The sequence below is a fragment of the Vanellus vanellus genome (genome assembly GCF_965231255.1).
Source record: "Vanellus vanellus genome assembly, chromosome: 20".
Classification (NCBI taxonomy): domain Eukaryota; kingdom Metazoa; phylum Chordata; class Aves; order Charadriiformes; family Charadriidae; genus Vanellus; species Vanellus vanellus.
In genome coordinates this window covers 6,938,017-6,960,404 of record NC_138925.1, presented here as the reverse complement: position 1 = coordinate 6,960,404, position 22,388 = coordinate 6,938,017, and the positions used below count along the sequence as shown (strand labels likewise).

Sequence of the window (22,388 nt, the reverse complement as noted above, 5' to 3'; positions counted from 1 at the left end):
CTTTCATGAAACAAATAGAAGTATTTTGGTTCTTTGCAATGAGATAGTAGGTAGCCACTTCACCACAGGTGGCCTTCCAGCGGGTACTTGCTATTTGAGTTATCTTTAAATGGTTCCCCAAGTGTACCGCTCCAAAAAGGGAAGGAAAAATAATATCAAATCAAAGGAAAATTATTGGAGGCCAATGGATAATGGGTAACAGTGCGTGACTTCATATGCGGTCATACTCCTCTTCATACGAGTCAGGCAAAAGGACCAACTTACAGCGCTGCTCCGTTAGATCCACTGATATAAAAATATGGTCCTGGTCCCGTTGGTGCTTTTGGTATCTCTTCTTCTGGCTGTTTTTCTTGAGGGCGTGCCTTACCCTGCCTTCTCTTCTCATTAGACGTGGCGTTGTCAAGCTCCGCTTCAGAGTTGGTAGAAGTACCTGCAAAATGAGAATTGAGAAACTTGGGATGAGCTGGGATCTTCTCTGTAAAATCCACATCTAGACAGAAGAAAACAGGGTGAGGTAAGGGATTGCTTCAGTTGGTTTTATAGCCATCGCTGGGGGCGTTGTCCTAAAACAATTCAGAAATCATTGCTGATGTAACCTGGTGGCAGGTACTGCTGGATTAAGCGCTCATGGCTACTTATATAACTAGCATTTGGGATAGCGATACCCAAATCACTGGCTCCAAACCTACGGAAAAACAGACAAAGGCTTAAGGCTTCCAGGGGCTGAGAAACTATGCCTCTGGTTTCTCTTCAACTTGGCTGTGCACAAAACTTTTGGGAACAGCGATGCCTGCGGATAGAAGAAAAAGTCCACTCTGTCCTAGTTCTGTTCCCACTGGAATGAGGCGGGAGGAGGGGAGGAGGGAGCAGGAAGCAAGCAGGTGACGAGAGCGGAGTTACCTACTCTTCGGGCTGTTCTTTTATCGTTATTTGTTATGGTGATGACATGAGTAAAAACTTCCATCTCAGTGACAAAACTCTTCCGACTTAAGTAGAGCAGAAGTGTTGGGCGTTGTTATCTCTCCTTTCACAAGCACTTCTTTTATGCCTTCGTCGCACTCCGCCTGTGAACGCAGGTGCAGTCCACAGTGGACTGTGTGCCCACGGTTATTGGATTTCCCAGCAGGCTCCCGCAGCTGGCGCGCTTTGCTTTGGGATAAAGGGAGCAGATTGCAAACACTTGGAGGCGGGACTTGCTTTAAACTTCTGCTTTGTGTAGTACTTGGCACCAGAGGGTTCTAGGAGCACAAGCTTTAGCGTTGTTACAAACCGCAGCGCTATCAGCGCCAATCCCTGGACTCCTGCCTTGAATTTCCTCCTTAAATTAAAACCAAACCAACCAAACAAAACCCCTCATACTAAACAACCAGTTTGAACAAGCCGGGGCAGAACGTCCGTGGTGGGGAACGCTGCCTCGGCAGTGTCTCGTAACCGACTGAAATGAGCTTTTTTTTTTTTTTTTTTTCCCCCAGGGAATTTCTAGCTGCCTGTCACCGGTTCCGCGGCGCCCCGAGTGCGCCCGCTGCTTGCCGCGCGGTGGGACGGCTGCAGCGGGGAGGACGCTCCGGCGGAGAGCGGTGCCTGGCTCTTCGGGCACCGTCTCCTTTTGCTATCACGGCGCCAGACCGGGCGAAAACGTAACCTCTTCGGTCTTCCTCCAGAACAGACTCATTCGCGGCTCAGCCGAATTTTTTTGAACAAACTGTCGGAAAGCGGCTCAAAGATGGGGTGAATGCGTTACGCGTAAGCCTCAGGCGAATTGAAAGGCACACGGAGGAAGGCAGTACAGCTCCACGGTTTCCCAGAGCCCGCGCGTTTTATGAAAAGGCTGTGCCGCAAAGCGGTGCCGCCCCTCCGGCGACTGGTGTCGCCCACGAGGGAGGCTGATCTTGTAGCACGGGGTGTTAGAGTGCTGTTCTTGCTACTCTTTGATACGGGAATGTAAATATTTATTTATCTATTTTTAACATTTAATTGCTCATTCATACCTCCTGCCAGAGCTTTTGGCTCTTTTATCACCTCCCTCCTTGCCCGGATCGCTAAGAAATTAACTCACGTTAAACCGTCCCATTTATCCCGAGACACGGGCACGGGAAATATCCTGCAGTGATTGAAGTGCTGGTAAGGTGTCCTCCCATTAGCCTGAACACATACTTGTCTCTCCCTCGCTAATCTTTATGCAGAGACCCAGGGGGTGGGAGCCTTTTATCTTCTTTTCTGTCTAATTATGGAATCTCCCGGTATTAAAGACGAACCTTCATTTCACTGCGTCCTTCCACGTGTATTCTTTAAGCGTGAGTCCCCGCGGTCTTCATTTGTTTGTGTGGTTTGCGTCTGTAGGTGGCTAATTGTTGAAGAGGTGAGGAGAAGCAGGGATGCAGGGGGTTATTCCCGGTGCCCGATTGCATAAATTTCCGGCGAGGACCTTTTCACTCGTTTGCCAGAGGTGGGATTAGAGGCTTGTTGGGACTTGAGCTCTCAGGAAAGAAGAGGCAGAGCGGCTCGGCTTGCAGACCGCCGCCGCAGAGAGGAGTGGGTATTTCAGAGGCCGACTTTGCGCATCTGAACTCACTTCTGCGTCGTTGTCCTCCGAAAGAGCCGTTCTCTGCCCAAAAGGCGCTTGTGGTGGGGAGGGGGGAGAAAGTCTTCTGACTCCTCGCACAGACTAGCGGCGCGAGATTAAACAGCGCGATTCCCTTCCGGAGAGCCCACGCAGAGATCGCCTTCGCGCCGGGCGCAGCCAGCGGCTGACACGGCTGGAGGCAATTTTGAATTGGGCTCATTGGTTTCTTTGGGAATTGCGCGTTGGCGGCGTCTGCGTAAGAAGCTCCTGTCTAATCTCAGCTCTGCTCTCAGGGCGCACGGGGGTAAAACCCGCTGGCGGGGAGGTGCGGTCTGCTTTGTGTCATTTGCTACCAAAAGGGGAAAAAAAAAAACGACCCCAAAACAACAGAGCTTAGAACGCAGAACCGCTTTTCTTCCCTTTTCCCTGTGAAAGAAGGTTTAACGGAATAGTAGTTGACCGATTTCTCTAGAATCCAGAGTTTAAATCAAGCTGAAATTTTCATTTAAGAAGGCAAAATGACCTAATCATCTCTCTAAAGACAAGCATCGCCCAAAAGGTTACCTCTCTATTAAAAAGGTTTTCATTTGAAACAAATTAATAATTTTTTTTTTACTGCCAATGCACAGAGCTGAGTTCAACGACGAATACGTCAGAAAAATAATACCGTTGGTTTTGTCGTTGAAAGATTTGTGGCGTTTCAGCCAAATTATCTCTTCCATAAAAAAATAATGGTTTCTTTTCAGAGGAGCTGCTTGCTAATGGAGAGCTTGTGTTTTTCTTCACATCTTCAACAAAACACTTAAAAAGGTTAGTATGAAATATTTAATTTCACTCGATATTTGTCAGCCAACATCAATAATTTCTGCCTTGAATTATCTGAGAAGCAAAGGGACGGGCTTGTATTTCCACAGGGTTTAAATGAAAATGGTGTAAATGACGTGCGATATGTCTGTAATTTGTGCCGTAAGTTCGTGGCCAGCTCTTGGGCCAGTATAAGAAGATCTAACTCCCTTGATAACTGGCATCGGCTCGGAACCTGCTCACACCTCAGCACACTTCATAGCTAAAACCAAGGACAGAAGATTCACCTCCGTCTGCTGATAAGGATCCAGCCTGTTGTTGGTTACTTCCTCGCATCGCAGATTTGGGGCTCTTTTTCCTCTTGGTCGGCACAAAGGCCACCTCAGCCCGACCTGCAAAAGCAAAGACCATCGTCAGCCACTCTGCCAGAGTCATGGCTCACCTGGGAAAGTCTGTAAGGTGCATTTTTCTCTTTGTCATCATTTGCTCTGTTGGTTGTAGATGCCAGTGTTTCCACCAGCTTCTGCGGTTTTTTCATTTCTTCAGAATCTTTATTTTGACTTAGTTGTTTAGCTGGGAATGCACAGGCTCCGCTGTCCATCTACAGTTTCGCCGGGGTGGTCTCTAGTGAGAAGCTCGTTGGTGTCCGTGCTGGGGATCTGAGGGCTTTTGTATCTAATCTTTGGGCTCTTTCTACTTCCTTCCCGTTGATGGCACTCAATGTAGGTCTTGGCTTGCTTTGTGAATTTGCTGTAAGTAACTGGGTGCTTCTCCTAAGTCTGCTGCTCTTGGTGGAGCGGCGTCCAAGAGTTGTTTTCAGATATATCTTGGTAGTCCTTGTCCATGGCATCTTCGGGCTCCAGTTGTTCAGCCTTGGGAGAGAGGACAGGCTTCTCCTCGGGAAGCTGCGACCCATTTTTTGTCATTGCAATGGCTATGCAAACAACAAATGAGATACTCTTTCTGGAGGCAGAAACCATAACCCCGGATAGCTGTTGGACGTAGGTTAGGCAGAATATTTTGAGCGAGTTTCATGCTTGGAATAGTCAGTTGTAAAAAAGGACCTGTTCTGCAACTGTTTTGGAGGAAGGATGCTCACCTTAGAAAGCATAGGGCAGCTGAAAGATCAGCTGGGATGGGAGAGGGAAATACATATTTGCTACTTTTACTTATAAGCAAAAGTGACAAATTATAATATTGAGCTACTGACTCTCCGGTTAGATGTATTTAAAGCGTATTTCCCGTTAAAGACTGTCCTCCCCCAAAGTGCTTTGTTGGCGTGGGTAGGCAAGGGAGGTAGAGGAGCGTGTCGGTGTCACTGGTTCGTCTGTGGCCGTGTCACAACGCATTACAGTGGCAGTTCCCCTGTCTGCAACTCTGAGTAATAATTGCGGAATCGCTCCTGGGTGGGACTGGAATTCTCCTTTTGTGGTGCAGTCAAAGGCTGACGGTTCGCCTCTATTTGTGCGAATGGAGTTTTATTTTCAGCTGGAGGCCAGAGACCCCTGCGGTTTGCCATGACAGGACATCTTAAGCTGTCTCAAAAGAAATAGCTGAGGTTTGGAGAAGGGCGGGTGTTGTGGAACCTCCGGGCACCCGCCTTCCTCTAAACCTCGGTCTGGCAGAGCCACGGGGGGAGTTAGAGGGGAAAAAGGGTTCATTCAGACTCGGGCGGGAGGTGAGGAGCGGGGGATGGCGTAACGCACAGCAGCTGCCACCCAGAAGAGTGTGGCAGAGGGCTTGTGCCAGACCGTAGGATGAAGATGAGGAGCGACGGGGGATGAGAAGCTCTGACACCACCCTCACCCCCAGACTGGGCGGCATCCGACGGGGAAGGGGCTGAGAGAGTGTTTGCAGTGGGGATTTCTTAGGCTGAGGTTGGGGTCGCGGCTCCGGCGCAGCGCACGGAGCGAAGGCTGCTCTGGGCGCAGCTCTGGAGGCAGCGGGGACCTGTGGAGAGGGCAACAGGAATCGTTCGTGGTGTTTTCTGCTGGGGACGGTTTGCGTTCGCCGGTCCCGTGGCAGGGAGGAATCCCGCAGTGCTTTCTCCTGCGCTCAAAACGCACAGGTCGGGAAAGGAGTGAGGCTCAGGCGGGTGAGTGAAGAACAGACGAGAAGAAGCCCTCATCGTGCTGGGGAGATGCTCAGGTCTACCTTCCTCGTCCACCCCGCCGTGGTGTCGAACATCCAAAGCAGAAATCCTCCTCTCAGGCCAAAAGCAGCTCTTCCATTCTGCTGCCCTTCGACTGTTGGCCTGTTTCTCATCCCGGCCTCTTCCTGTAGCTTCATTTTTGGATAAATGCTTCTCAGGGGCTTCTCTGAGCACTTTCACGTCACTTCCCTGTGAGGCTGAAGGGCTCGAGCGGAGCAAATAACTGCTTGTGAGGAATTAACGCAGCCGGTGGCCTCGCGGCGTGCGGGTGCCTTTGCCTCCGGATACCGAGTGGTATGGAAGTTGTTTTACACACTCTCCTGGCAGCGTAAGAGGATTTTAAAACAACAGAAAGAAAAAAGTCTGCAGTAAGTGAAAAGCCTCCTCCTCGTGTCTGTCTGTTTACCGAGGTCTCTGTAGCACCTTCTTAGTAACGGGTACTGATACAAACAGCGATCGCCGGTGATAATAAAGATACGGCGCTGCTGTATCCAGAATTTATGTAAAGCCTTTGATATCAAAGAACAACATTTTAGACATCATCTTGTTTGTCCGGAGAGGTAGGTGGTCTGTCACTACTCGGCGAAACGCTTCAGTGTTTTTACCAAAGCGTACCTGATGACAGCAGGTTGCCCGCTTTTGGTGGCCCGATGAGGTATCTCCGAGAGGAGGCTTTGAGGATTTGCCAAGCCACGTTTGGGGTACGGGTGGAACATTCACTCCAGATACCATCGTATCGATGCAAATAGCTGTTTAGCTTACTCACGGGCGCTGCTGTCATTAGATGACACAAAATGGCCTCAGCATCTTACTGATAAATCACTCTGTGCCGTGTCTTCGCGGAGATTAGAGAGGCGTTCTGCACAACCGCAACTTCTGGCCTTTTGGCCCCTTCTTTGGGGCGCTAAAACCGTATCTGAAGCTAACGAAAAGGAACGGAAATTCTAACCTTCGCTGGGCGGTTTCTAAATACTTTGGCAGAGCTTTAACTGCTCCCTGCCCTGCCTCCAGTTCGCGGAACTCGCACTTGGCTTCTACTCAGGCCATAAAAACAGCTTCTAAAGAAACAACCCATGCTGTGATGGAGCGGGTTGGCGCTCTGGAAGAGTACCGGCTGCCTTATTTCATCGACTGAAGCACGGCGGATCCGCAGCAGCCAGCGGAGGCTCAGAAACCCAGCCTGCTTCTCTAGTTATATATATATATATATATATAAACCTCTCTCGCGCGGTTGCGTTGTGCCCACCTGGGAGGCTCGGCAAGGCTCCGGCGCTATAAACACAGGCTGATCCCTTAGCAACAGCTGCCCGGCTACTGTGGGCCATCACGCCGGGGGTTCTCGCGTTAAAAACGCAATGGGATCTCCACAAACGCGCGCGCTTGCCGATAGAGCTCTCCCACGGCAGCGGTGCGGGAGGGCTGAGCAAATCGGCGTGTGGCTATCCGAGTAGAGCTGTGTAACGGAAAAATAGGAAAACCAGTTTGGTTCTCTGCCTGCCTGCTGGTTGGCACGTTTTTTGCTCACTCTCCTGTGGCTTTTCTCAAGTCTTCTCGAGGTCAGGCTTCTCTGCTGGAGACACGCTTCCCACTTGCTCCAAATAGCAAACTGTAGAGTCTGACCACATCCTCTCCAGTGCACCAACAGGCCAACAGATTAAAAGACATGAAAATCATAGAATGGTTTAGGTTGGAAGGGACCTTGAAGACCATCCAATCCCACCCCCCTGCCCTGGGCAGGGACACCTCCCCCCAGCCCAGGTTGCTCCCAGCCCCGTCCAACCCGGCCTTGAACACCTCCAGGGATGGGGCAGCCACAGCTTCTCGGGGCACCCTGCGCCAGGGGCTCACCGCCCGCACAGCCAAGAATTTCTTCCTCATATCTCATCTAAATCTCCCCTCTTCCAGTTTGAAGCCATTCCCCCTCGTCCTATCGCTCCATGCCCTTGGAAAAAGTCCCTCCTCAGCTCTCCTGGAACCCCTTTGGAGACTGGAAGGCCACAATAAGGTCTCCCCAGAGCCTTCTCTTCTCCAGGCTGAACCCCCCCACCTCTCCCAGCCTGTCCTCCCAGCAGGGAGGCTCCGGCCCTTGGATCATCTTCATTTCCCTCCTCTGGACCTGCTCCACCAGCTCCGTGTCCTTCCCCTATAATGTAGTTTTCCCTCCTGAGGCAGAGCGTGCGTAGCTCAGTGGGCTGTTGGGCTTTGTCAATGCTGAGTACTGGAGTTGGCTCTTAGATTTGCCAGACTAAATCAAATCGTGAAAACTGCTAGCAGGGCAAAATTAGCATCCTAAATCCTCGTAAGCCCTTCTGCTTCTTTACTGAACAGAGGCAAATCCTTCTGCAAAGTTCTGAAGAGCAGCTCAGCGGCCAAAGGCAGCTGCTGTGGCAGCGCTCGAGAGCCCACCAAAACCGCTCCGTGCGAAGGCGAGGTCCGCACCAGCAGATATATGCATGAAACAGAAGTGGATCTGTACAGAGGAGGAGAACACCTTTCCCATAACGTGTGCGCCGTGGACACCACATCCCCAGTGCCGTCCGTTTCTGGTGGGACAGGTGAGTGCCTCCCCTGGTTCGGCTCCGTCCGAACAGAATCTGGTCTGTGGGCTCCGAAACCACCCAAGAGCTGAGCAGAAGCACACCGAGGAGGAACGATACGGGGATTTCTGTGAAAAATTGCATGCCAGGTGTGATCAAAAGCACACCTGCGAAGCCATTAAAAAAGGCGGTGGTGACACTGTCAAAACGCAGCTCGCACTGATGCAAAATGACACCGATTTATATAAAAGGCAGAAAGTCAAACATATTTTAAAAAGGGGAATAATGATAGTGTGAGATAACTGCCAAATACCGACGTTTCTCTTAAAAGACTCCCTATAATTGGTTATTGAATCCCGTGAATAGCTTTACTGTGTCACTAAGCAGCAGCCACGGGTGAGCTGAGGCTAGAATGACCCAGGGATTAATTGGGTGTAAAGGAAGGGAAAAGAAAGCAAAGGAAAGAAGAGAGAATCCTGCGTTCCCCTCTTCATCCCAAACCTCGTAAGGTCCTACACGTCTTTCCTGGAGTCTGGGAATGCTGGGATAACTATGGAAAAAAACAGCTCTATGGTTTTGGGTGCTTCTCCAGAGCGCAGCTCTAACCAAATGGAGCGCGTCCATTGCCAGTTTTACAGCTAAATGAGCCATTTTATGATTATGACAAATCACTGTTTCTAGAGGAGCCTCTCCTCTCTCACGTTTTCGTTGTTATTAGACCATTAATTATCTGAGCGCAGTAAAAAGTAGCTAAAAGAATGGGGCCTTGATTTTTTTCAGGCAGCCGCCGCGTGCTACCAAACTAGCTATAATAAAGGATTTGCACACTTACGGAGCCTCAGCCAAAAATCTAAAGACAGAAAGGACTGTTCCTGCAGACTTAAATTTCTCTCTATATATTTTTCTGCCTTTCAGATGCAGCATCAAAAAATAACGTGGGGTTTTTTCTGACCTCAGCTGGATATGCACAAAGAGTAGGTCATCTCCAGGGTTAACAGCAGAAGATAAAGACCTTGGAAAGGTCCGCATTTACTGCCCGGCTTTCACGCTTCCACCTGCAGCCACAACAGTTCAGTGACTGGGCTGCCCGGAGAACTCCAGCCGCATCCCTCATTCCACTCGGAGGGCGGTGAGCCCCCGGCGCAGATTGCCCCGAGAAGCTGTGGCCGCCCCATCCCTGGAGGTGTTCAAGACCAGGTTGGACGGGGCTTGGAGCAACCTGGGCTGGGGGGAGGTGGCCCTGCCCAGGGCAGGGGGGTGGAATGAGATGGTGTTGAAGGTCCCTTCCAACCCGAACCATTCTATGATCCACCAGCAGCACCTGAGATGCTGCAATCTGCTCGGTGAGGAGAGAGATCCCCCTCCGGGGAACACAGCTCCTCGCAATCAAAACTGCGAGGGAGGAAGAATGAAAATCCAGCAGTAAACCTGTGTTCTCCTGTGTGCCCCCAGCCCCCACCCCCCAGCCAAAAGGGGTGAGAAAAGTCGGTGGAAGGTGGAGTTTGGCTGTGATTCAATCTCTCTCTGGGTTGGCCCCGCGGCCTCCAAGGTGGACGTGCCAAGGCAGGGTGAATACTCTGGCGCTGCTCCCCGGCGGTCACGGTGACCTTCAAGAACATTCTCCCTATTTTCCTCTTGGTGCACAATGCCTCTGCTTAGCTCCAGCGCTCGCGCAGCGCCGGTCGGGATCCTGTCCTTGCCTTACCTTCAGCCTTCCTGGATTACCTCTCCCGGCCAACCCGCCCAACCCAATCTCGCGGGTCATGGGGAGAAGAGCGCGGAGTGGGAGGACGGCCGGTGTTGCAACCCACCGGCGCTGCAAATACTTTCAGCAAACGTTACACCCTCTAGGAAATATTGCCTAATTGTTGGAGACGGGGAGAGGCTGGCAGGGCTAAAGGAGGCGTTTCGGTCACCCGAGACCTCGCTATGCCTCTTCCTACAGGGAAACGAGACGTTCCTCAGAGAATTCCCAGAGAAGACAGAACTATGCGTTCGCCCTGTGTTTTGAGGTCTGGTTTAAATGCGCTTTGGACACCTGTTTTCCCACCCTTTCCCGTTGGAGTCTCCAGCGCTAAGCACCTCGTTCAGCGAGCGCTGGAGGTTCTCCTTCGGCGGGGAGGAGGGACGGAGGGGGAAGGAGCGTTCGCCGCCTCTCCCTCTTCCACCCTGTTTGCACGAAGCCTGCAGCAGTGCAGGGAGGCCTCTAAAATCCGAGTTTTGTAGAAGGTTCAAAAGTCATCGGAGTGAGAAATGACAAAGCGAGTGTGTAATCCTTCTTATCGCGGCAAAACAAGCTCAAAAAAAATAACGCGCGGTAGGAAAGAATGCGTATTACCGAGGCAGGTACAGCCGGAGACGGCGCGTGTTTAGCTCAAGGTGGTTCTTCTGTCAGAGTTTCTGTGACTTGATTCGCTCTACAGGCGACGTTCGAGTCATCTGTTTTGGGAATCAGAGCGCGGGACGGCTCGCTGCCGCATCTTCTCTGTCGTTTAAGTGTACAAAGTTGGAATGTTTTGATGTGAAAGGGCCGTGTTCCTGAGAGTCTCGTGGGATCCGTACCAAATACCGGTGTAACAAGCTCGTCCCTGGACTGTGAGATATAGCAAGTTTTATATAAATACGTTTCCGCTATAGAAGGTGCCGTAATGAGGTTATAAATCTGTTTCAAGGTTCCCGAGAAATCCAAGCTACAAAAGCAAGGAGCGCTACGTAAAACAAAAACTAGTAAAAATTCAAATATTAAACCGCAGAAAATTCCCCCTTTTTTTTTTTTTTTTTTTTTTAAAAAAAATAAACGTTCTGCATTGTTACTCAGGCAGAAGCTGGAAGCAAGAAACTGAGCCTGGAAAACGGCGGAGTAGCGAGCTCCCGGCACACAGGGACGAGGTGCCGGCGTCGGAGACAGCGGGTCTCAGAGGGTCAGGGGGTTTCTCAGCTTTTGTAACCGCCTCACAGGCGGATTTCACAGAGCGTGCCGGGGAAGGGAGCGAGCCACGGGCACACGCGGTAATATCTTCTTGCCGAAGAACTCAAGCTTAGCTTTACTGCGGGAATATTTTGCTTTCTGATGCTTAAACAGGCGCAGTTTGAGGATAGAAATTAGGGTTTCGGTGGCTTATGCGGGATGCCTTAGCAAGTCCTGGTCCTGCTCGTCCCCACGCTTCCAGCCGAAACCGGTGCTGGGGGCTGGCATCAGCACGCCGCAGCTGGGTACCGGCCTCAGCCGTGAGGTTTCCGCGCCTGCTGTCGGTGGGAGAGCGGCTCTATCGGCACAATCTCTTTCTTTCAGAGATTTTTTCAGCGTGACTCACGCGCTGGCGGTGCGTGTGCTCCGAGTGCCCTTTTCCATAGCGAGCTGGAGGGTCAGGACGGCACGTCTCTCGGTGAGAACAATGTTTTCACCGTGTTTGGAGGCTGCCTGCCCGCCTCCCCCCCCTCCCCGCGGACACAAACGGAGTCATTCCCAAAGTACCTCCGGAGCCGAGCCGAGGTCAATTCCAGCGTGGGATTTTTCCCTATCTTGGCATTGCTGGTTTACAGTAGTAGTGGTTTTTACAGAGGGGGCTTCTACGGGGAGGGAGGGAGAAGCCCACCTTGGGGAGGCGGCTGTAAAGGGCGATGCAGCATCACGTACAGGTATTTTTCCAGCGGGTGCAGCGGGGCTGTAGGGGCCAGAAAGCATCACCCGCTCTTGGCCCTGCAAGAAACCCACCGCGAGAGACGGGGAAACCCGTATGCTCTTCCAGACTTTCCTTTTCTCACCTGGAAAAAAAAAAAAAACAACAAACCAAAAACCAAACAGTGTTTACACGTTGTGGACTTTTAACAATAACGGATAATTATAAATGGCTTTGATACGTTTATTAAACAAGGCGTACTTGGTGGTGAGTTGTGGTTCCCGCCCAGGGTCAAGCGGCAGCCACGGCGCCTGTAGGTTTTATTGCCGTACCCGAGGGAAAGTAATGGGAAGCAGCGGAACACCCATCGGCTTTCCCAGCGGAGTTTATCGCTCCAGCCCGCTCCTCGCTGCACAGCAGGCACGCGGGCCACGGACACACGGAAATTAATGATTAAACCCAGATTCTGAACCAACGCTGTGGAGTTAGGAGAAGACATGAGATCTGAGTGTTTTGGCCAACACCGTCCCCTTCCAACAAGCGTTTCTTGTGGCACAATGGGAAAATAATGGGATGACCAGCTAAACCCAGTTTACACCTACATCACAGCATCCCAGAGCGGTGGGGGTGGGAAGGGCCCTCCAGAGCTCCCCCAGTGCCACCACCCGCCAGAGCAGGGGCACCTCCAGCAGTGGCACAGGACACGTCCAGGCGGGTTTGGAATGGCTCCAGAGGGGGAGACTCCCCCCCTCTCTGGGCAGCTCTGCCAGTGCTCTGCCACCCTCAAAGACAAGAAGTCCCTCCTCATGGTTAGGTGGAGCTTCCTATGGTCAGGTTCCCTCTTGTCCTGTCACTGGGCACCACTGGAAAGAGACTGTTCCCATCCCCCGGCACCCGCCCTTTGAGGATTTATAAGCGTTGATGAGATCCCCCCTCAGTCTTCTCTTCTCCAGACTGAAAAGCCCCAACTCCCTCAGCCTTTCCTCGTAAGAGAGATGCTCTGTGACCACCCCCGGTCCCCAGGCTTGCCAGGAGACTCGCCAGGTTCTTTGTTCCTGGGTGGACCACGAGGAGCCCTTTGCTATTTTTTGGGGTGTTCTTTTATTGACTGTGGTATTTTCTTCAGGCGTTTTATTTCCTATAACGCGTTGGGAGACTCTCAGAAGGCTTTCTAAGCGCGAACCATTGCCTGGCAGCCCTTTGAGACTGAAGCAATTTCCCATGGCCGTACCGGGCAGGCTAACCAGGCGTGCGTCCCTCTTCCAAAAATGCCTTTGGTTCCTTTCCGAATCCGCAGCGGCTCAGGTCTGGACCTGCCTCTCGGCTGCCTCCGGGACGCTGCAGCGATGCCAGCCAGCCGCGAAGCCGGGATGCTCCACCCGTAGCCCGGCGCTCTGCGTCCTCGGGACGGTGGGAGGGATGCCCCCATGCCCTCAGAAATGAAATTTTGGTGAAGTTCCGTAAGTCTAAGCACAAGCTGTGGCAATCCTTCCCGTGGTTTTATGGCGGTGGGATCGCCATGGGAGACGTGTCGCTCCGGTTCCCGCTCTCCCTTCAAACCCCGACGGGGCCCCATCTGCTGCCGCGAGTTACTGGCGAAATGTGCCGCAGCTCAGAGCCGCCGTTGCTTCACAGTGTGAGACGGGGCCAAATTTTCATGCGTGTTGTCAATCGTGTTTTGCATAAACCGCAGAGACCGTCGCAGGGAGCCGTGCTGCGGGCTACTTTTATTTTACTTTGTCGCTATGGAGAGCGACCCGGCGAACTTAACCATTTATTTGGCACCGCCAACGGTTAACGCTGCCCGCCTGTACCTTCAGATCCCCATGTGGCGCTCCAGAACTTGGTGTCTCTTTTGAGATACTCAATGAGCATCTCCCAGTTGAGCTCCTGGTGACATACATGGCCGCTGTAGGTTTGGCTGAAGAGACCCTCACGGAATCACAGCATCCCAGAGCGGTGGGGGTGGGAAGGGCCCTCTGGAGCTCCCCCAGCGCCACCCCCCGCCAGAGCAGGGGCACCTCCAGCGGTGGCACAGGACACGTCCAGGCGGGTTTGGAATGGCTCCGGAGTGGGAGACTCCCCCCCTCTCTGGGCAGCTGTGCCAGTGCTCTGCCGCCCCCACAGGAGAGAAGTCCCTCCTCAGGTTGAGATGGAACTGCCCATGGTCACGTTTGTGCCCGTTCCCTCTTGTCCTAAACTTCACCCCGGTCACTAAATACCAATAAAAGGTCATTGTCATTTTGGCAACCTCAACCTGGGATAGATGTGGATGCCTCACTGAAGAAATAGCTCTGCATTTCTGGGCTGTAAATCCCGGGTCTAAAGCCCATTCGCTGTTCTGGGGGCTTTTTACAGACAGGGTTTGTTTCTGCTGCCATCAGCGCCAAATACTTCTCCCTTACTGGAAAGGCACAGTCAGTCTGCTACGAATAACCGCGGAGCTCGATGACAGACGAACTTGTCTTTGGTTTGTATCAAGTTTGTGAAAACGCCCCGAAGGGCTGAGTGAGGTGTCACCGCGCGGCTGACGGTTACGGCGTTGGCCTCGAATGGCCTCACCGGGATCAGCTCTGACAGTACCGAAAGAAGGATTAACTCCGCCTGTCAGTGCCGCGGCAGTGGGGTCCGGCTGCTGCTTAGGCAGAGTCCCTGCAGGGACGGGCGAGGCGCAGCATAGACAGAAATGGGTAAAAACATTCGTGTACGTATAGTCAGGATCACAGGTGACCTCTCGAGTTGAACCTAGAGCATTCCTCGGCAAAAAAAGGAAATTGTTCCGGACTCAGGCTGTGGTACCTGTGAATAGAAGTAGCTGAATTTAATAACAGTATATCTGGGAAAGCCACTGGAGGTATAAATGGGAAAAACATCGGGATATTCTCAGGAAAAAACAGGGAGACAGCAGGGGCACCCACACCTCTCTGAAACCCCCTAAACATACCACATACGGGATGTGTACGCTGAGCCTGTGCTGTTGGGGAACTTTCATCCCGGATTTAATTCTGACTGAAACCATAAGAAGGTCCCAGAGTGTTCAAAAACCAGAGTCCCGGGGGCTGGAGCTTCGGGAGCTTCAGCAAAGAGGCTTTAATTTCTGTAACGGCCATCACGTGTCAAACCTCGACGTTACAGACACCACCGCTGGGGCAGAAACCACAGCGAGCGGGAGGAGTCCGGGGCACGGGCAGAGTTAGAGGCTCGGGGAGCGTGGGAGCCGCTGGGCAGGAGCGGAGGGGCGGCAGGAGCCCCGCGGAGCACAGCTGAAGGGACTTCATAATGGGAGTCACTGGGCTCAGAACCTGACCGGCAGCTACGCCGGCATCCATCAGTGGGACCAGAGGAGGCCCCGGAGATGCTGGGAGGGCTGGAGCCCCTCTGCTGGGAGGACAGGCTGGGAGAGGTGGGGGGGGTCAGCCTGGAGAAGAGAAGGCTCCGGGGAGACCTTAGAGCCCCTTCCAGTGCCTAAAGGGGCTCCAGGAGAGCTGGGGAGGGACTTTTTCCAAGGGCATGGAGTGATAGGACGAGGGGAAATGGCTTCAAACCACAAGAGGGGAGATTTAGATGAGATATTAGGAAGAAATGTTTCCCTGTGGGGGCGGTGAGCCCCTGGCGCAGGGTGCCCCGAGAAGCTGTGGCTGCCCCATCCCTGGAGGTGTTCAAGGCCGGGTTGGACGGGGCTGGGAGCAACCTGGGCTGGGGGGAGGTGTCCCTGCCCAGGGCTGGGGGTGGCACTGGGTGGTCTTTAAGGTCCCTTCCAACCCAACCCAACCCAACCCAACCCAACCCAACCCAACCCAACCCATCCTACGACTCTGCGCTCTGCTGCTGTAGCACCTTGGCGCAGAGGCAGAGGTTCGCTGTGCGACCATGGCGTGAGAGCTGGTCCTGGGGGGGGGGGTTTGCTGGGGGCATCGGTGCCCCGGGCGCAGCGCCGGTCTCTGGCTGGCTCCCTGGCCGTGCCCGGCCTCTGCCTCCCGCACAGCGTGACGGTTCCTTCTCCTGCCCAGGGGAAGGGTGTCTGTTGGGGAGCAGCGGGCGTTTTTCCCACTCCGCTTTATTTTCCTGCTGTGCTCTAGAGCGTGGGCTCGCGCGCACCAGCAGTGGTGTGAATAAGGAGGCAGCGAAGTGCAGTGGCTGAGGGAAGACGAGGATGGGAAGGAGAGGGGGGTGTGTGAATCTCTTACCGTTTCTTTAGCTGCCAAGTTAGTGTAATATTGAAAAAAAAACAAACCAAACCAAAACAAAAGGCACCCTGCCTCACTCCCTTCCCCTATCCAAAGAAAGGGCAGGAAGAGGGGATGCAGCAGGGAAGGGGAGGACTCGCTGTCCTGCCGTAGTCATGCCTAAAACTGCCGAGTTGCAGCCATGGGAGAAATCCAATTTAAAAAAAAAAGAAAAAAAAAAAGAAAAAAAAAAAAAGAAAAAAAAAAGAAAAAAAAAAAGAAAAAAAAAGAAAAAAAAAGAAAAAAAAAGAAAAAAAAAGAAAAAAAAAGGTGTTAAATGTGGGCTGTGTCTAATTCACTGTGTTCGCCGTACAACCACAGTTAGCTCAGACTTTTCCTAATCTTCTGCTCTCTTTTTTTTACATATAGGCAATATGGGCCATCCTTTAATATAGGCAAATCCTTAGTTCCCAAACAGTTCAAAAATGGCCCTGGTTTTCGGAGCAGTTCTAAGGGAGGTAAGGACCACAGACAAGTAAACAAGCTGAAAGGCTTGTTAATATTACGAACTCATCCTAGTGTGTTTTGAGGTCTCCCTTCACTCAGCGGTAGGCGAGGCGTTTTCTCTGGCTCCGCGTGCGCTTACGGCAAGGAGGGGCTCACACGCAGTCGTCAAACAGCAGAAGGTGAATAACGAGTTAAGCTCGCCCGCAGAAATCCAAAGGGGTTTGTTCAAAGCGGTGTTTGTTTGGTATGCAAATAAAATTAGCAACCCAAATGAGGTGGTTTCTCCCGGGGGGGGGGGCGTTTGCTTCGCCTCCGGAGAGAGGGGCTGAGGGAAGGCGTCGACGCGGACTGTTCAGTGATTTGCGTTTGGACGCCAAAATCGAAATGGAATCTTCATCAAATATCAGCTCCTCGTGGTTCTTCCAACCCCCACCCCCCGCTTAGACCTGCGGCTAAAGTGAGGGGTGACAGTCTCCGGAGGGGACGGGGGGGGGCAGGGGGGGACCTGCTCCTGCTCCCCCCCTCCTCCCCCCCCCCTGCGGCCGCACAGGCGCTGCTACTCTGTCCTGAACTGGGGCGTTTGGATCCCCTGTACCTTTAAAGCGAGTTCATATCTGGGGGGGGGAGGGGGGGAAATACGCGGCTGCCTCGGAAAAGGCAGATATTTTGCTACAAGTGTATATTCTTCATTAAGCGGCCGCTTTAATGCTTCCGTCCGCTTTTGTCGAGTGAAACGATCAAATTCTGCACTCGTAGTTTGCGTACGTTCAACGTCTTGAACTTTGTTCTCGGATGGGTTCAGAGGATGGTAACGGTCGTGCCAGGAGGTGCCTGTTGAAGCCCCTGCCCCCGCAGCTGGCTCCGCCTCCCCCTGCCTAAAATACTCCGACAGAGGAGTATGGGCAGAGCTCCTCCCAGGCGGAAGGTCTCTAAGGGGGCTGAGTGTTCTATTTTTCTTCCCTACCGCCTACGTGCCTAAAACGCCTTCTGCGCTACAGTGAGGGCTGATATTCCGAAGATGTAAAGAAGAGCTGCCCCACGCTGGGCACAATCCCTTCTATTGATTGCTCTCTCATCATACTTCAAGACGATATGAAGTGTTTTTAACGCGCTGGAGTTTATTGCTTCACGATGACTAATAAAGTCTTTAGAAGGCTTCAAGCTGTTTTTTTCCCCCTGAAGCTTTCGATTTGTACAAAATACCCGGCAAAGTAAATGGCTTGGCTTTGTCTTGGCTCAGCTCCCTGTTAGAAATCCCAGGCTTATTTTTGCTTGTTTTTAAAATTGTTAATTGTAGGAGGGGAAAGGAGGTGCTCAACTCTTTTTTTTTTTTTTAAGCCCGTATGTACGCCGGTATGTTAAACTTTAATGGTAGTTAGCTAAAGCCAAAGAAGTCTGAATATTTGGAGTCTGCAACAAAGTCTCCTGGTTATTTTCTCCTGCAACTGTCTGGACAAGTTATTTTCTGTGTGTGCCTGAGCTTTCCCAATTTTAGCGTGTAGGTAATACGTAGCAATTCGACTGCAAAGCTCTCTTCGGTTGCGAAGTGCTTGGCTTGATCCAGGCTCCAGAGCAGGAGCACAAGTGACATTAAATACAGATACGTTAAGAAGGGAGAATTTAATGCCTTTATTCTGTGAGAGACCCTGGCTCCTGTGAGGACCATTTTTTCTGTATAAAGGGTGGGTTGTTTTGGTTTTTTTTTTAGGTGAGAGCATATTTAGAAATTCCTTCCTCCCCCCCCCCTCCCCCCCGCCCCACCCCAACACGCACGATGGCAGCTCCTTCGTGTAGAAATTAAGGATATGAAATGTTAAGGATAATGACACGTTGGCTTCAGTCTCCCGCGACTGGCTAGAAGTTTTGCGAGCGGGGCACCGTTTTCATCAGCGTTGTCTGGAGCCCCGGTTCAGCTTCACGGAGGTGCAGCCCCTTCGAATAGTTGGTCGTCGATTGTGTCATCAGTTGTGTCAACCCAACACAGTCCATCCCAGGCAAAGGCGTGAGCAGCGGAGCTCCGGAGGGCAGCGGCCGTACCGGCGGGTGCCGGGTGGAGACTCCGCAGGGCTGTAGCGCCATCCGGAGCTGTGCTGAGCAGCTCTTACTGCTCTCGGACAGGAATTATTCGGGCATGGGGGAAAACTGGTGACTTGGTTTAAACGCACGGTTTAAATCCGCATCGCTTCAAAAGAAATTTCAACTCGGAGCTGGGCTGAGAGTCAACGCTTTTATTAAATATACAACCAAAATGCCTCAAATTAATAACATGGGCTCTCAGGCAGTGAAACAGCACATGAAATAGCACGTAAGATATAAATATGTATCTATCCAATAGCAGCCAGTGAAACTGTTGTTCCTACTTCTAGGAAGAAAGCAATCTTTAAGTGTGTGTTTATCCACACATGTGAATTCCCGTGATAAAAACAGTGACGGCAGAATATTCATCAGAATAATTACAGTAAGCTACTGGTAACGGAATGAGCTGTAAGTCACTGAACACAGCGTTAGGGATAGAGTCCTATCTTCATCTCTTGGCCTTTTCTGAGAATGTTTTATGCATACCTACCCTCTCAAGTCGGCCGTGTAGGACATCTCATGGAATTTTTTTTATTACCAATTTACCCGGAACCACATTTTTAGTAAAAGGCATGCAATTAGTTCTTGTTTTCACTTCTGTTAAAGATAATTAGTAAAGGGCAGTGTTGCTGAAAGGTCGGATTTGTTTCTTTTCGGGAAACACCATAACTCCAAAAAAAAAACCCCCCTTGAACGTGATGTTGAGCATCTCACGAAGACCGAAATAGAAACAGGGCAGCCTCCAATAAGGGACTGTAGCTTCTGTGAAATCCAAAGTGTGAGCGTTGGACAAAGAGAGGCATATAGAGGAAAGGAAAGGAAAAGAAGGAATCCAAGAGCTGAAGTTCAGGGATAGCACAGGCAAAAGTATAAAATGTAGTGGACTAATATCTTGATGAGACGCTGCCATATACCAAAACAAGTAGCACGTTTCCGTAAAATAATTGTTCTACGAAAAGGAATACCGTTTGTACCCTGCAAAGTGAGACTTACCAGCATGAGTCACTTTAACCGGGACACGGATACCATCTTCACCATCTGAGCAGTTTTGGGCAAGGCGATTTCCCAACTGGGAAATTCCTGACAATGTAGTGAGAGACTCGGCGTAGGGAACTATGCTATCCTCATTCTCGTGCCTCAGGGCACGGGATGCTCTCCAGCTGAGGTCAGGAATACATTCCGTCATGCTGCTCCCTCTCACCGCTCTTCTGTTGCACAACGAGGGGGGCTGTATTAAGAAATGGCACAACTGGCCACGGCTATTGCCGCTTCCCAGTACGGTGGGGATAAGGGCCGGCAGCCACGCGGGGGGAATCAGAGCGCTTCTCATTGTAGAATTCCACTAACTACATCTCAAAGGGAAGATCTGCTGAACTGAGGGCTTTGCAAACCCTTTTATTTTATAACAGACCTTTAAAAGTGTTTTTCTGTCGGTGAACAAGTAAAGCTGAGCTTATTCGAAGTTGCAACGTACCACAAATAGTTTCTGAACAGGAGCAGCTACTTAAACTGGCAGCAACCTCAGGTGAGTAAACGGCCCGAGTTTGCCCAGAGAAATTCTCTTCATCTTAAGCATCAGCAAAAAAGCCTCAGTGCTTTCTGTGTCGAGTACAGGGGTAACGCTTTACGATGAAGATTTTAGGAACAGAAAGGATCAGCTTCCTGTGCCGCGGGGCCGGGAGCTGCGAGCCGTGCTTACGCTGCACTCACCATCGCTGGGAGCAACGACGGTCTGCGCTTGGCTGGTTTAGTTTTATGGTGTCTTTTTTAAAGCTGCCGGGTGACGTCTGCACCCATCAAATTTCGGGAAAGGCTGACACAAGAGGTCCCAGAGCTACTCCCAGACAGACGGCCAGTGAGCGCAGGAGCCTCGTCACCTGGGGAAGCAACTTCAGAAAACACATCTTGACCTACTTACACGTCACGGACCTGCACGCGTAGACCCTCTTGACTTCTCTCATCTCGCTTTCTGCTTCTGCAGGCGTTGCGGTACGCCTTTGGCTGTAAACAAGACAGACATAGAACCAGTGCACTCGAATAAGCCTTCGACATAAGCCCAAACTGCCGTGAGAAGGCCCAGACATCGGACTTCGCTGATGCTCCTGGTAAAGGCAAGCTGGCTCTCTCTCCGTATTTCTGCCAAGACGAAGGTTTTTGCCACTGCGATTGACGGCATTACCAGACAGTATTAGACAAAAATAGCTAGATCTAACTTTGCCTGGTAAGACAGCAATCGGCAGGCGCTCGGGCTAAAGGAAACCACCACCATGAAAGGACTTTCTCCGGATCCCGGACCAGAAAGATAGGGCCGGGAAAGGCTGAGGGCCTCTCCCTTAGACAAAGCAATAACCGGCAAATCTTTAACTCGAAATACTTGCCGATTACCAGGCAGTACAATTACGAAAACACAACTGTTTCCAGTTCACCGGTATGTGAGTTGGAAAAAAGAAAAAAAATGGTAAAGGACTTACCGACGGCTGCGCGCGGCGCTGGGGAAGGGCTGAGCGGGGCTGCGGCGGTGCAGCGCCGGCGGTCGGAGCGCAGCAAGGCGGCGGGAGCGCATCTTCCAGCCGCCCTCTAAAGACTCTGCCCTCATCCGTATGCCAAACCCTCTCAGCGAGACGACTTTTTTTTTTTTTTTTTTTTTTAGAATGAAGTCTACCAGGCCCCAGCCAGCTCTGAAACCATCCTGAGAACCAGTGGGATTGCTCTCCTGCGGGACTGACTGAGGCGAGATGAGAATCAGTGGGAGAAGAGGAGGGAGAGAAAGACCCTGAGGCAGAAGGGGATTTTTCTGGGTTGCCCCTGGCTCGTCTGACTAACTGTCTCTCTCCGACACGGGATCGAGTGGAGACTTTCCTGAGCGTACATCACCATGGGGGAGGGAAGGGGGGGATTTCCCTGGTCTCCATCTCGTTTTTTTTTTTTTAAGGTGACATTCCCGTGCCTGCCATGGGTGCCCAATTAGTTATCTTCTTTTTTTTTTTTTTTTCTTTTATTTACTCATCTCCATCCCAGGTTAGGACCCATACTTTGTTTTAAGAAGAGGAGATGGATGGCTGGTAGGTGTACGCTCCAATTCATCTTCTTTAAATGCTTGTTAAAAGCCAATTTGCAGAGTCACTCGAATTTCACACCATTTCCTCAATCCCTTGCGAACCAGTTACTTATTAACACAGAAGCTAATCAGCAAAGAACGCTTCTCTGCTTCTTCCTTCTCTCTCTTGTTTTCCTGGGAATTACGACCTGCAAGGGCACGCACAAACCGGAGCCTGTGCAGTTGGAGGTGAAGCGGGCACAGCCAGCTCCGTTCCAGCTGTTCCCACTGGGATGGAAACGAGTTGAAGTTCTATACGAATTGGTTCATTTTTTCCTGCTGTTCCTGCGTCACCTGGTAGTTTTGGCAGGGCACCCTACAGCTTACCGCCAAAGGTGCTGAAAAAAACATTTAGAGATTTCCAGTGACAAAGGCAGAGAATGCGGAATTTGCTCCTGTACCGCGGTGTTGCTGTGCCAGTTCTGGTTTGGAGCGAGGGAAGGGATTGACACCAAGTTGAGGATGAGGGAAAGGTTTTGGCGCTGCGATTCCGACCCAGATCAATCCTTGGAATCCATTTCAAGATCCGGGGCAGGAGTGCGTGCTCAGGGTGCGTGTGTAACATGGCCTTATAGCTCTCACAAAAAGGAGCTGACAACCGTGGGGGACAACACGGAAGAATCAGTACAAGGTCTGGGCACCATCCCACCTCAACTTAGATCCCCCAAAGCGCTCAAATGTTGTGGTCTTTCAGAACTGCGGGTGGTATGACCGCTCCTTGTGTGAGGATGAATCTCAGCTCTTAGAGTGGGCTGTTAATGAGTTCTGATATGAATTCTTATCCCCTACAGCTGGACGAGGTTGTCTGCAAAACGCAGACTTGGATTGGGCTGTCAAGGAGTAGGGAAGACCTGCGGGGTGAGCAA

At 51.5% G+C, this 22,388-nt stretch overlaps 1 protein-coding gene across 1 annotated transcript in view; it reads right to left on the bottom strand.

Moving 5' to 3' along the window:
* Positions 1–19,611, bottom strand: part of TTLL10 (tubulin tyrosine ligase like 10) — a gene marked incomplete at both ends in the record, with an annotated part of 34,710 nt that extends 15,099 nt beyond the window's left edge. Inside the window, 3 exons of the mRNA XM_082493516.1 lie at positions 265–490; positions 3,655–3,759; positions 19,419–19,611. Coding sequence (XP_082349642.1) covers positions 265–490; positions 3,655–3,759; positions 19,419–19,611 — 524 coding nt within the window. The remainder of the gene's footprint in view (positions 1–264; positions 491–3,654; positions 3,760–19,418) is intronic.
* Between the last annotated feature and the right edge of the window lie 2,777 nt (positions 19,612–22,388).